General features: G+C 36.3%; 3 protein-coding genes across 3 annotated transcripts; 2 read left to right on the top strand and 1 right to left on the bottom strand.

The window, feature by feature from the left end:
• Nucleotides 1–5100: 5100 nt before the first annotated feature.
• LOC137736308 (single-stranded DNA-binding protein WHY1, chloroplastic-like) lies at nucleotides 5101–7541 on the bottom strand. The gene is made up of 7 exons (XM_068475597.1): nucleotides 7524–7541; nucleotides 6867–7186; nucleotides 6447–6536; nucleotides 6278–6351; nucleotides 5776–5864; nucleotides 5456–5637; nucleotides 5101–5315 (listed from the first exon to the last, which is right to left on the bottom strand). The coding sequence occupies exons 1-6, from the start codon at nucleotides 7539–7541 to the stop codon at nucleotides 5518–5520; spliced, it is 711 nt and encodes a 236-aa protein (XP_068331698.1). The 3' UTR covers nucleotides 5101–5315; nucleotides 5456–5517.
• Nucleotides 7542–7924: 383 nt separating this feature from the next.
• LOC137738242 (uncharacterized) lies at nucleotides 7925–10919 on the top strand. The gene is made up of 8 exons (XM_068477872.1): nucleotides 7925–8104; nucleotides 8185–8240; nucleotides 8595–8757; nucleotides 9000–9088; nucleotides 9426–9555; nucleotides 9841–9933; nucleotides 10064–10166; nucleotides 10368–10919. The coding sequence occupies exons 1-8, from the start codon at nucleotides 7925–7927 to the stop codon at nucleotides 10715–10717; spliced, it is 1164 nt and encodes a 387-aa protein (XP_068333973.1). The 3' UTR covers nucleotides 10718–10919.
• Nucleotides 10920–11538: 619 nt separating this feature from the next.
• LOC137736629 (uncharacterized) lies at nucleotides 11539–12343 on the top strand. Its single transcript, XM_068475867.1, has 4 exons — nucleotides 11539–11601; nucleotides 11702–11763; nucleotides 11987–12046; nucleotides 12144–12343. Exons 1-4 carry the CDS (start codon nucleotides 11547–11549, stop codon nucleotides 12288–12290), a joined length of 324 nt encoding a protein of 107 aa, XP_068331968.1. The 5' UTR covers nucleotides 11539–11546; the 3' UTR covers nucleotides 12291–12343.
• The last annotated feature ends 2488 nt before the right edge of the window (nucleotides 12344–14831 follow it).

Here is a 14831-nt window from a genome sequence, read left to right as displayed (position 1 = left end):
GTGCAGGCATATTCTTTCAGGGGGCTGGTGACTTTGGAAGCTTCTCCGACGAATCAAGTATAACGCTGGAGGTTGAAGCGGTAAAGTGCTTTTATCTTGGTATGTGTAGAGAAAGGTTTTTTTAGGTTCACGTTGGAATCAGGTTCTAGGTGTCTTGTGGGCATGATTAATGGTCCAATGCAACCTGACGCTATGCATGAAGGTCTCTTATATGTTTACAAAAGAAATTGATGAGGCGTAGAGGTTTTCTTTTGCTCGTAGCGTTTGTAATAGGGCAACACATCTTGTTGTTTCTTTTGTTTCGAGGAAAGATGATCTTTATAGATGAAATCATTTTGAACCGAAATGGTTGTATTCTTTGGGCCCTGATATAAATGTTTCCTTCAAAATTAATAAAATTTTCTATCGTTTGAAAAGAATTATATGTATATACTTTTATTCTTAATTTAAATGTACATAGGCTTTTGGGGTAAGTCCCCTCAACCAGGACGTCATAAAACAAACTAATCCCATCTTGCTTTTAGTTAGATAATCACATATTTGACCATAACATAGATGTGATTTGTAACATTTTTTTTAGTTTAATTTGAGATAATTCATGTAACCCAAGAGTGTGCGTTGGTAAGTTATGGCCAATCTTGAGCCTTTCGTTGCAGTTCTCCTCTTTTGGATTTTTAACCTATTCTATTCTATTGAAGGTACTAATTATAAGGTCCAGAATATATATTTTCATTTTTATTATAAATGGCAAAACGGGCATAAGAAAAGATCAATTAGACGTAAACTTTTAAGAAAATGTACCTAGGTTCAATTCGAAAGAAGCTGCAAGTCGCCAATGGTGGAAAGTGTTGAGTCCTTGTACGACGGCGGTTCGAACCCCTTCGGTAAGTAATTTAACATCTAATCTAATAAAATCTATCGTTTAACAAAAAAATTCGAAAGAAGCTGAATTTTTTGGACCTAGATCTAAATGCACCCTTTTTCATTTAGACCATCTCCGATGTATTTGGCCAAAGCCTAAAACTGAGACCATGGAATTTAGACTCCGGATCCCAAAACAATTTTACATCCTCTAATTTTGAAAAATAAAATATTCTCTAATATTAGAAAGTCAGAAAACAACTTTGGTGCCTCAAGGTTTCACCAAAAATATTTAGACTAAAATAACCCTCAAACAAAAAGTCTAAAACTGAATGAAAATAATGCAATCAAAATAGCAGGGGTACTTTTGTCAAAAAACATAAATTTATAATTCATTTTATTGAAAAAATAAAAAACATTAAAAAAATAAGAAAAAAGAACATGGTAATCCCATCGTCTCTCAAGATTATGTTTTCCACTTCTATAAACAAAAAGGTAAACCATCGTCTCTGAATTGTATGCATGTCAGCCTTGCAAACGATCAATTGCTCAAATTTCGTTTTGTTTCTAATTAATTTTGAATGGGTGATAAGCTTCTTGCTCAAGCCTTCAGTGTTGGTCCTCCTTCAAGCTGCAAGCTCATCAGAAAGGACAAGGTACATCATGTGATTAGGTTCTTCTGATTCATTGTATGTGATTTTGTCTTTGTTCGCTTTTGAAGATTATGTTTTTTTAAATCCTGAATATTTTGTGTATATAGATTCTCCAATATTTCTTCTTATTTAACGTTTGCTTTTTCAGGTATGTTGCCTGTTGGCATGCTTCCCTTGCTTCAGATGGGAGTCGACTCAGTCAGTAAGCCATTTGTTTCGATCTTTTGTCTCTATGATTTGTCCTCACGAATTCACATTATTCTCCCAATAGGTAAGACTAGAACTATTACTCCTTGCATACTATAGAACTATCCTGACATTTTCGAGTGTTCAATATTATTTGTTTAGGGAGCATATTGCTGAGAAATCGTATTTATGAGGAAGGTGTGTTCATTGAGTTTGTAGTTTTTAGAGAGCATATGTCTGGGAGACTAATTGTAAGGATGGTTGAAGGGCCTCAGCTGAGATTTTCTACATGAGTCCAGAGGAATTCTAAAAGACCAAGAACAAGCTCTTCTCCATTTGGAGAGCATTCAACTTCAAGGAAAAGATTTACTTATTCTGCTGTAAATAGTAAGATGAGGTTTACCATGTGTTTGAGTGTTCTATTGAGATGATAAAATTTCCAAACATATATCGAACCAACAAGGCTGTGGTGGTGGGAATAATCATTCTAAGGTATGTATTTCAGTTTGATAGTATGTATTTCATTTACTCTTAATCACCAATTCTTATTTCCTTTTTGCAAAGTACTTTGTCAACAAACAAAGTACAACAGAAGAAAAAATTGACTAGAGATGCAAATCTACACAACTGCCAAATGTAAGGGAGAAAGAGGATTATGATAGACGGATTGACTAAATGGATTCACCTCTAAAATATTAGGGTATAAGATTAAAATTTTTTTTTAATTTTATTTATGCTATACACTTTTGAATCGTCCAAAAAAGATTTCTCAATAGTAGATTGTTTTCATCATTTTACTCCCAATGAGTTGCTCATGGTTTTAAATCAAAATTGGTGGAATGGTGCGTTGTTTTAGTTCCATAATCCATTTGAAAATCTTTTTCTTCTTTTGCAGAGAGTTGGACATCAATCACGGCAAGATTTTGTGGAACTATATATGGGCTTTTGCTTGCAAATAGTTGAAAAACGACCACGCGCTAGCTTTTGGGGGTACAGACTACAGTGTAAATAAATAAGCCAGTATCATGACTTCGGCGACTTATGCAGTATAGTAGATGTGTATTCTTAGGATGGTGAAAAATAATTTTGAATTCGTGTAAGTTGGAAAAGATTCATTAGCCTTATATGGCAAAAAGTTCTATGACCAATTTGCGAAAACTTCCAACATACGGTCATAAAAAATAAAAATAAAATTGCACAATTTGCATCTCTAAATAATATACAAATAATGCTAATATTTGATTTTAACCAAACACATTAAATTTTCAATAAGACAGAACGATATAAGTTCATGATATGTTTTGCTGTCAAGTGTATCAAGGACCTCTGTTATTTATTACTTTTTTTTTTATTTTTACATATTCTATGTAAAATACTTTAAATTCCTGCATGTATTATTAAAGATGATAATCGCCCTTATTTTATATTTCTATATATTGAACCAATCATCACATATAAATACATCTAAAATTTGTAAGTCACGCATAACGCTCCGTGATTGAAATGACTTTTAGGGAGTTATATTAATTTAATTTTACAACTATTTGTTGAACAATTATTTTAGTCTAATTTTTATTGGATTAATATTCTGAAGTGAATTTTAGTAATTTAATTTAAAGAATATTATAGCTAAAATAAGTTAAATGTTTACATAATTTGCAAAAGCACACACAGAAAATGTTTGACTATGAAAAAGCCAAGAATGTTTGGGAACAAGTAAGGGTAATGCTAGAGAAACTAAATTTGTAGACAAAGTTTTGAAAATTAAAAGACATGAAGGTTGATGATTGGTTTATTGCTTAAATGTTGATAAACATGCTCATTCTTGTTGGTAACATATCGTTTAGTTTTCAAATTTAATCTTCCTAGCATTATCCCGACAAGTAATTGAGTTGTGGCTTTGGGTTCGATAACTATTGGATCCGGGTTTTTTTTTCCTCATTTTCTGAATAAAGTTGGGAATCGTGACCGATGGAGCCAGCTTGATAACATTTTCAACTCTCGTGTGCAAAGCGTAAAAAATCATGGTCGGATGTTCCAGTTGTTAATGACAAATTTTATGCCTGTATTTTATATGTCACATCTTGAGTTCGATTTTTGGTGTGGTGAATCATAATATGATGACCAAAGAAGGTTGAAATGCCTCTGTGAGTCTTTCTAGCCCCGAAAAGGTGGATGACTATGGCAAAGCCACCATCTGATATCATTTAAAAACAAAAAAACAAAATCTTAATCTAGCAAACTTCCATAAGTTAACTTTATGCCAAATCCAAAATTCATGTTATGATGAAATTGATCCTTCCATTGTCATGCCAATTAACCACTGGCAGGGCTAATAAAGGCATAGGAGAGTTACTTGATTTTTCTCACTTTTATTTGTATTTTTTTTTATCAAATTTCTCAAAATTTTGACCCGTCTGGTCCATTTAAAAATAGAAAAACTAATGAAAAAGACTTGAAAACTTTGAGTTTTAATAATAAGGATAAAATAAAGGGTAAAGTGAATAATACTAGGATTGACTTTTTAGTGTAAAAATATGATTTTTCGTTAAAGTGAACAGTAACAGGAGTTTTTCGTTAAAATTTCCTTTAAAAATATTATACTTTGATTCTTTATACTATATCATTAGCAATACAACAAATGAATGAACATTAACGATTATACAATTTTCTTTTTATTTATAGAATTACTAACATATACTTTCTAAAAAGTATTACTAATTGAAATATCCCTTAGTCTTTGATCCATATCAAGCTCTAACTGTCCTTAGACGAAGTTGGTTTTTTTTTTTTTTTTCTCTTTATTATATCAGCTAATCACCGATTAATGTAATCAACTAACACTTATTATGCAATGCCTTTTGAGATCAGAGTAGCAACATTGCTTCTGGGCCTCAGACTATTTCTAGTCATGTTACTTTGGTGACTAATTGTATGTTGTGCGGATTTTTTATTATTGACCTTTTTTCTATGTCATATTAGAAATATAGTTTTTAATATACATTTACATTTATAGTCTTCAATGAGCTTTTAATCTATGATTTTGCGTTATTATATTTCTTATAATTTTTTTTTTCCTTGTTCAGTTTAAATAGATGGGTAAAATTCATGACTCCGCTACTGCAATCAACATCCAACTATACAATTGGATCGTATCATGTATAAATTAACATAAAAAATAGAAAAGTTAAAACAACAACATATTAGTATTTGAGGTAGTGGTATAATAAATTGATATTTGTTTGTAGTTACTTGGAGATTTTCAAGTTCAGATCACATAATATTTAAAACCAATATTTATAGTAATTTCGATACATCTGTGGGTAGCTCACTGTTATAAATAGATGAATATATTTATTTTGTAAGTTTTCTTTTTCTTTTGTTTTTTTTAACGTAAATATTTAATAAAGTAGATTAGCCATCGGATTAATATAAAGAGCGACCAACAATTTGTCTTTCTTGTCTAATGAAATATCACAGAATACTAGGGCTCCATCTCCTGCTAAAAAAACTCTTTCTTTCTTTTTCTATCTCCAGTGTAACTTTGGTTATGTTGCTTTGTTTGCTTGTTGACCTCGGTGTAGGCTTCCTTTGTAGTTCTCTGACATCTTTGCCCTGGTAATATTTTCCAAAAAAAAAAAAAAAAAAAAAAAAAAACCACACTCTTTCTTAGTAACTAATCTAAAGTAGCCACCTCAAACTAAGACTACTAATAGTCAACCCAAAATTTGGAGACACATAATAACAGGACATACACAACGAACGATTAACATCAAACCATCATCATTTGCACTTTAAAGTTCCCTTAGTGTCCCTACTATCTGCTCCATTCAAAATCTCCTCCGTATTTAATACCAGAGTTATTGGCACGGCCCGAAGCTTCTGGTTTTATGGAGTTTGCATAGGCATGCCAACCTAAAATGTACGGCAAGATGAACTGCAAAGAACAGAAAAAGTATGAGTCCTAACCAGTAACGATTCAGCAAATGCAGGTATGTTTTATACACGGATAATTGGGTGGGTGGATGAGTGTATGTGAGAGATGGAGGAGGAGGAGGAGAGAGAGACATCACACATTGAAAGCTGATTTGAGAACGGCAAATTCTGCCCTGGTGATAGGAATATAAATGCTCTCGTCCAAGTTGATAAGCTTGTTTTGAACACCTTGATCATGCCATAATGATAACAGCAATATATGTTAAAAAAACTTAGCACCCTCCAATAAGTATAGTAAATGGCTTCTGTGCAGTAAAATTGTACTGATTTAATAGAAACTATACGTTGCAAACAGACCTCGCCTAAAAAAACGTGATCACCTAAATTTCTTCCATGTATTGCATATCCATTGTTTAAACATGCAGCATAATGGTGTTTAGTTATAAACTTTACAGCTGAAAAGTCTATAGCTTGATGAATAAATGGGAAAAGTTTGCCAAAAGCATTGATGTACCAACGATTGACTATACTTTAAATGACTGAAAATTAAAAAATCGCAGCATCAACTTATATATTATGGCATAATAAGGTGAAGATAAATGTAATGTTCGCCACCAAGATTTCAAGGATAAGACAATTACTGAGGTTAAAGAAATGGCCAGATCCATCCGGAAGAGGCTCCACCTTCAACACCTTCCTGATCTTGCCCTCATCACTGCAAAACAAAACATTTTAGTACATATTACATCACTTACATTATGCACCATCAACAAGTTGGAGATGCACGAAAGTATAATCGTGTATATTTACATATCTGTCATCAGATGTTCATATCTCAAGGGATAGACTATCAAACTTAGTACAGTTGCAATGAACAAATACTTGTCCCACTCTGCTTGTCTAGATATCTTAATAATTTCAAAGAGAAAATGAAGACATTTGTATTGAACGCAAGATTTTTACACATATCACCACATGAGACCACCGGCTATTACAGTCACTCATAATCTAGCCATTTAGAGAATCCAAAAGCAATCCCAAACGGGCCCTAACTTCAAAATGGTCAAACTCAACCCTGTCCTTCATGCTAAATGGGCTCCTAATCTAGCCAAACAGCTACACAACACGCAATCAAGTACAAAATTTTCACGCTTTCTTACTCTTCATTTGCTCAGCTACATGTAACCAAACAATCCCTTAACTCTATCCATTTTCAAACCATTTTTCTACAGCAGCACAGGATAAAATAGTCCAAGGACAGAGTAAGTACCTCCAGCGGGAGTTTGCGAAGCAGGAGAAGGCTTGTTCGGGGAAGCGGCGGTGCTGGTTCTCTGCTGGTCGAAGTACTCCGACTGGCGACATTTCAAGGAAAGCCTCTTCGTCGACGAGCTCGGACTCGGAGCGAAGCCGAAGGTGTTGGTGCTGAAAACCCTACCTCTACCGGAGAGCTGCGAAGAGAGGAACTGGCTAGGGCTTTTGTGAGGGTTTTGTGCAGTCGCAGGGGAAGATAACGAGTGTAGTTTCAGCAACTCTGTCTCTTCCCCTATATGCTGTAGGGAGAAAATTGAAACGTTGGTCTTCTAACTAAAAAGGAAAAATTGTAGCTCTAGTTTTTTAATTTTATCCAATTGAAATATTAGTCTTTCAACTAAAAATTTGTGATTATTAATCTTTTGACTCATCAAAATATACACATATGGTCATTTTTGTAAATTCCGTCAAGACTTTAATCAAAATTAGTCATGATGGGATGACCATTGTTACAATTTAGTTAAAGTTGAATGACCATTTCTCCAATTGGATTAAGATTGAGAGATCATTGCTCCAATTGAGTTAAAGTTAAAAGATGATTTCTATTATTTTCTCATTTTTGTTTTTCACATTTACCTCATGATTCAACATCATGTGTGTAGCATGTACCTTATTTTGACGGAGTTAATGTAAATAACCGTAGCTGCACGTTTGATGAGTTAAAGAAGTAATTAATTGAAAAATCATTACTTTAATTCAGTTATAATTAAGAGGATGGTTGCTACAATTTTATCCATTTTAAAACAACTTTTAGGCTGGTTGCTGACGTTTTATTTTTAAATTTCGGCCCAAGATGATTAGTTAGTGGGCTGGTTGATAATGGCATGCCATGTCGACACATAAGGAGGGGAAAAGGCGCGTGTTGTCTAATTTTCAGCCACACGCTAGACGTCAGTGTAGCAACGGGACGCGACTCTTCCACTCTCAAAGCCGCTTGCAGCCTGCGAAGTCTTGAGCTTTTTTTTTCTTCATGTCAAATGTCGTCGCTTTGTTGCTCTGTACTCGCACTGCAATGGAGGCACAAGAGCGTCCGCTTCTTTCTTTTTCTTCGCTCCAACACAAGGACCAGTTGCAGTCGCAGCAGTATTACGTTCGTGCCCAGAGTCACTTCATCTTCAACCAACGACGACGCCGTCTCAGCCCCCAAGCCACCGCAGGTACCCTCTCTCTCTTGAATTTCCCGGAAAATCTGACTGCATTTTTTTTTATTGATGGTGTTTTGGGATTGGTATGGCAGCTGGGTTATGATCCTTCCGAAGACTTATTCGGGCTCGAGGCCAATTCAAAGCCGAGGTTTGTAAATTTGTAAAATTTCCACCTCATATAATTTCATTTGTTTATAGTATCTGACTCTTATTTCATAATTAAAAGACGATATTCTATTTTAATCCAATCTAAACTACGGAGGGTAATTTGGACTCGAGTTGATAGGAGCATTGGACACTTGAAAAAAAATTTCAAACATTGATACTTGGTGTATCGAGTCGTGTTACTGGCATTTGGTGTATCGGGTCGTGTTACTGGCACACTGAGAAATTTCTCGGTAGATAGGGGCACATCCACTCTAGCTAACGTGGCTGCCCGCATTGTCTGCTTAGATTATGTTTAAGTTGGCACTTAGACTTAATAAATGTATCTTAATTTCAGGAATGTTAGTTTGGGTGCGCGCAGACCCAGGTCGTGGTTTGGTCCAAACGGGCAGTATATCAGGGAGCTGCCTTGCCCGAGTTGCCGGGGGAGGGGATATACTCCTTGTTCAGAGTGCGGTATAGAAAGGTCCAGATCAGATTGTTCACAGTGTGTTGGGAAGGTTTGTGCTTTTTCTAAAGCTTATTGTGAAGAGTTGCTTATAGATAAGATATGGATAGAACATGCACTTCATAATGTGCTATGTTGCTGTTGATTATCGATTCGGACATTGTTGTTCTTGAATCTATTATCTTTCGTTTGCTTCGGTTAGATGATTAAGAATGTGCTATAGCTATGAATAAAGCATAAGGCATTGATTTTCAAGGGAAACTCGACTCATTAACCTTTCGCTTATCGTAACAGGGCATAATGACTTGTCGTCAGTGTTCAGGAGACTGTGTCATATGGGAAGAGTCGATTGATGAACGACCATGGGAGAATGCTCGCTCAGTGTAACGTCTTAGCCTTCCTACTTTATCTTGCACTCTTGGTTTGTTTTCCATATTCTATATTTTCTGCCGTGCTGTTCCTTGTATTTAGTACCTAGTTTATAACAATTTAATCACTGCCTTTTTTATCTGGTCATTTTAGTTAGACTTTAGTTTTGGAAAGGATATCTTAAACTGAAAGATTGACATGATCACTGAAGCAAGTATTTCTACCTAAATTTTGCTTCATATTTATTTTCAAGTATTTTCTTCTGTTTAGCTTTTACATGTCAAGTATTTTGAGTTCTTTCATGATGCAGTGTAAATTTGGATATCTTACTTTAACTTTTCCCCCTCCCAGTTCTCCGCTCAGAGTGAAGGAAGATGATGAAGTTGACAATTTAGACATAAAGCTAGTGAAGAGAAAATCGAAGCGAGTGTACCAATCACCACCACCTGAAGTTGGACTGAAGATCAGCCGGTCTCTAAAAGTTAGTTTATCCGCTTCAACCTTACCAGAAATGTTGCATGTAAATTGGATGACATGAATACATACAAGATCACGTATTAATTGCAACCTAGAGCTATATCTATATATGATACCTGCAATTTTTACCTATCAGAACTCTACAGACGCTTGTTATTGTTATTGGCTTGATGCTCGGTTTTGCAATTGGTATATTAGTTCATAAACTGTTACTTAATAGAGGACACGGCATAAACATTGAGTTCCATATCATGAATTTAATCTTCTTTGTCTAGTTGGATGATTGCAGAGTCTGAATGCCAAAACCGGTCTATTTAGTAAGAGAATGAAGATCATCCATCGCGATCCTATGCTTCATGCTCAAAGAGTGGCTGCAATTAAGGTCCAGATTTTAAGATTAAGTACTTTTGGGAACTTCCAATATTTAACTTTGATGAATTTTGTGCTCAAACATTCATATCAAACTTCAAAATAAAGAGGATTTAATTGCATTGGTTTTATATGTGTTGCAGAAAGCCAAAGGAACTGCTGCAGCAAGAAAGCATACGTCGGAGGCTTTAAAAGCTTTCTTTAGTGACCCAGAAAACCGTCGCAAAAGGAGCATTTCGATGACGGGTAAGTTCTTACACTCCATTGTAGATTTACTGTTGGTAGTTTGTCACTGAATCTGCATACTAGGATTACATCCATTGTTTAGTACAGGCACATTTTGTAACCTTATTTTCCATCTGTTCTATTGCCTTGTTCCGCAGAATGCGGGAATGTAAACGTATGCAACAGGCTTTGACTTGAATCTGTTTCCCTTCTGCGATGCAGGAATAAAATTTTACTGCCGAAACTGCGGACGCGAGGGGCATAGAAGACACTACTGTCCAGAATTAAACGGTGGTTTGATAAATAGACAGTTCACCTGTGGCGTTTGCGGCGAAAAGGGCCATAACAGAAGAACCTGTCCAAAGTCGAGGTTGATGAGCAGTCACAAAAGCGGGGTTAGAAGACATCACCACTGCAAGATATGTGGTCAAAGAGGCCATAATCGCAGGACATGCCCCAAACTTGTTGGGGTGAAGGTCAAGCTTGGCAGCAGAAGAACATACAAGTGCAGGATGTGCCAAGAGAATGGGCATAATAGTAGGACATGTCCTAATAGATTTGTATCTTCCTGAAAACATTGTTCGCCAATCAGAAGAAATTAAAGCAATTGACGTTGTGCCTTTCCCAAAAAAAAATCCACAATGAAATACTATGAAACATGTCAATGCGAGACATGAGTTGTATCCGTTTGTCAGGATCATCTTCTTGTAAATTAGCGGAAATTAAGTAGTCTAGAATATCGTCTCAGGTTGTCAAGATCATCTTCTTATAAATTAGCAGAAATTAAGTAATTTAGAATATCGTCTCACACTCATGACGGTATTTAATGTTATGCTAATGCTCAACATCACTTAAGATTACTTGGATGGGACCAACCTAATCCCAAGTGCTTTTGAATAAACAAATTGGGCCAAGCAAGCACAAGGCTCATGTCACTTGTCATGTCTATAAATTAAGGAAAGTGTTATTCACATTTATTTTATTTTTTACAGATTTTTGCTTATTTTTAGTCATTTATTTTTTTTTAATTTATTCGATCGGTTGAAATTTGAGAATGATATGTAAAAAGTAAAAATGAGTATTTGTAGCTACTTAGTACTATGATCTAATAATATTCATTTTCGCTCGTAAGTGAGAGGTCTTAGATTTTGAACCACATTATTGCTAACGTATTGTAAGGCTAAACATATCTCTCTCTCTTAGTGTAGATAATATATTTGTTAAAAAAAAAAGATAATATCTTTGTTAAAAAAAAAATGTATTTGTACAGTACTATCCTGAACACAATACCCACGAAACGACGTCGTGGGACATAGAAAAAGGTCAAAGTCGGTTCTCATCAATAAATACGCCGTCGTTTCCTCACCGTCCTGCACTTTCTGATCGAACACGAACTCCGCCATGGCTATGCAGAGCGGAATAGGGATTTCCAAGATCCTGATCTTAGCTGGGGCAGGTACTCATCCCTCGCCCGTATTCTGTGTTTTTCTTACTGGGTCTGTTTGGTTGCGGAGTTAGCTGTATTCGATCTGAGTGATTGGTTGTTCTCTGCGCAGGGTATACTGGCACCATCCTTCTTAAGAACGGTAAATTATCCGAGCTGCTCGTTGAACTTCAGGTACTGTTTTTACCTTTTTTGTTTTCTGCGTATTTAGTGGTAAAATCAAATTTATGATTTTTTTAAATGTTTATTTGTCATTGTTTACTTGGGTCGGAGTGGATTGGTGTTGGGGAAAAGGGGTTTGATCGTTTTGGTAATTTTGTTTGTTTATTTGGGAGTTCGTGTTTGGTTGCTGAGAAAATTTGATGGATTTTTGCGTTTGTTTGTGGTTTGGTGGCAGTCATTGTTAAATGGATCCGGGGAACACGCAGACGGTGACTTTGACTCCCTCACGGCACAGGTATTGTGGAAATTGGTGTAAGATAGTATGGAATAATGTTTTGTTGTGTTGAATTTGTTCGTATGGTTATGAAGTTTCCTGTTTGATTATCTTTTAGATTAGCCGAATGACAGCTGAGATCAGGCAAATTGGATCTTCGCGTGGCGGGGGAACGGTTTTTGTGAATGGGAACGGTAGCCAAATTGGTATCTCACTTTTCTCTCTGGTGCTTCTAATAAATTCTTCGGTTGCTATGAAAGTATAACCTATTCGTGCCGTGCATGTGCGAAACGTGTTAGCCTTTCGTGTACGAATTAGACATGGGAGGGAGCCTTTCGTGTACGAATTAGACATGGGAGGGAAACACTGTGTGAACGCAGAAAAAGGATAATTTCCTTTTTTTTTCTTTCTTTTTTTGTCTTTTCGATCCAGTACGAATTGATTCCTTCCGATTATCCAAAAGTAATTGTCTGAAAAATTCATGGGTTCATTTCATTACAGCAATCTAACGGTGATCGTTGCTCTCAAATATAGAAAGTTAAATGCCTGGAAAATTCATAGCTCCATTTAGCTGCAACAATCTAACGGTGATCATTGCTCTCGAATACAGAACTGACTGAATATTAAAATAAGCATCAAAATATACCTACCTACGACTGATATTATGACCACCACCTGGATTGACTGTCGAACCGCCAGCAAAGCCACCTCCTTCATTGACACCTCCACCACCTTGATACAAAGCAGAAGCGCCACCAAAGCCACCCCATTCATTGGCACTTCCACCACGAGCAAAGGCACCACCTTGAGACATAGCAGAACCACCACCAAAGCCAAGCCACCATCAGGATTGATTGTCAAATCGCTAGTAAAGCCACCTCCTTCACATCATATGAAGAAGACCTGCTAACGGAGTACCTATGGAATAAAATAATAGGAAAACCATGTCTAGTGACAAAGGCAATTTCCGAGATATCGTTGGGAGGGCAGGCTCCGTGTCCTTTGATGATTCCTAGGTAAACAAAAATAAACTACAACATCATACTATTTTTGTTATTATTTAATTAACTCATGAATTCCTATTTTATTAGAGTTATTCAAGTTTGGAGTTCTGAAGAATACTGGGTATTTCTATATCCTGCTCGAGGCTGGGATTGAAGTAGCAAGCGTAAGGCGTACTATTCTGGGCTCCGGAAGCTTGCAGGTGAACGGACTGTGCAGCAACAGAGTATTACAGTAGGTCATGCCAAAGAATGAGATTATCATATGTTTGAGGCGCCTCCAGGTCTGGAACCCGCATTTCGAATGACTGAATACCGCTTGCTTCCAGAGGAACAATGCCCAAATCTAAGTGATATTCGGTCATTTGAAATGCGGGTTCCAGACCAGAAGGCGCCCCAAACATATGATAATCGCATTCTTTGGCATGACCTACTGTAATACTCTGTTGCTGCACAGTTCAACTGCAAGCTTCCAAAGCCCAAAATAGCACGGCTTTACGCTTGCTTCTTCAATCCCAGCCTCGGGCAGGATATAGAAATATCCAGTATTCTTTAGGACTCCAAACTTGAACAACTCTAATAAAATAGGAATTCATGAGTTAATTAAATAATAACAAAAATAGTATGATGTTGTAGTTTATTTTTGTTTACCTAGAGGAATCATCAAAGGACACAGAGCCTGCCCTCCCAACGATATCTCGGAAATTGCCTGTCACTGGACATGGCTTTCCTATTATTTTATTCCATAGGTAATCCGCTAGCACGTCTTCTTCATATGATGTGAAGGAGGTGACTTTGCTAGCAATTCGACAGTCAATCCTGGTGGTGGCTTGGCTTTGGTGGTGGTTCGGCTTTGGTGGTGGTTCTGTTGTGTCTCAAGGTGGTGCCTTTGCTCGTGGTGGAGGTGCCAATGAATGGGGTGGCGCTTCTGCTTTGTATCAAGGTGGTGAAGGTGTCAATAAAAGAGGTGGCTTTGCTGGCGGTTCGACAGTCAATCCAGATGTGGCCGTAATATCAGGCGTAGATAGGTATATTTTGATGCTTATTTTAACATTCAGTCAATTCTGTATTCGAGAGCAATGATCACCGTTAGATTGTTGCAGATAAATGGAGCTATGAATTTTCCAGGCATTTAACTTTCTGTATTTGACAGCAACGATCACCGTTAGATTGCTGTAATGAAATGAACCCACGAATTTTCCAGACAGTTACTTTTGGGTAATCGAGAGGAATCAATTCGTACTGGATTGAAAAGACAAAAAAAAGGAAATTATCCTTTTTCTGCGTTCACGCAGTGTTTCCCTCTCATGTCTAATTCGTACTTGAAAGGCTAACACGTTTCGCACACGCGCGGCACGAATAGGTTATACTTTTATCTCCCGTTTTGCACACGCGCGTCACAACCACGAATCAAGTTGCTTTCATAGCAATCATGTGTGCCGTTCTATCGAAATGAAATGAAGTGCCTTTCTCTCTTTTCAGCCACAACCAAAACTTTGGGTCAACAAACTGAAATATTCCACTGACAACGTGGACCCCCTAGATAATAATAAACTAGTATATAGGCACATACAAAATGTGTGAGAAATTTTTTTATTTTTGTTTTTGAATTAGAAGGAGAGAGGAAAAAAGTAATAGAGAATGTGGAAATGGGTAGTTTTTTTATTTTTATTTTTTATATATAATTATATATATGTTAGGATCACATGTAGGTGAAACTTTGAAGAAAAAAAAAATTTGGTTGTGTGAAATTACATTTCTACCCCATATTTCTTATTCATGTTTTATTTTAATTAGAAAGTTAA

This window comes from Pyrus communis, chromosome 6 (assembly GCF_963583255.1).
Source record: "Pyrus communis chromosome 6, drPyrComm1.1, whole genome shotgun sequence".
In the NCBI taxonomy this organism is placed as follows: Eukaryota; Viridiplantae; Streptophyta; class Magnoliopsida; order Rosales; family Rosaceae; genus Pyrus; species Pyrus communis.
This window is presented reverse-complemented; position numbering and strand designations above follow the sequence as displayed.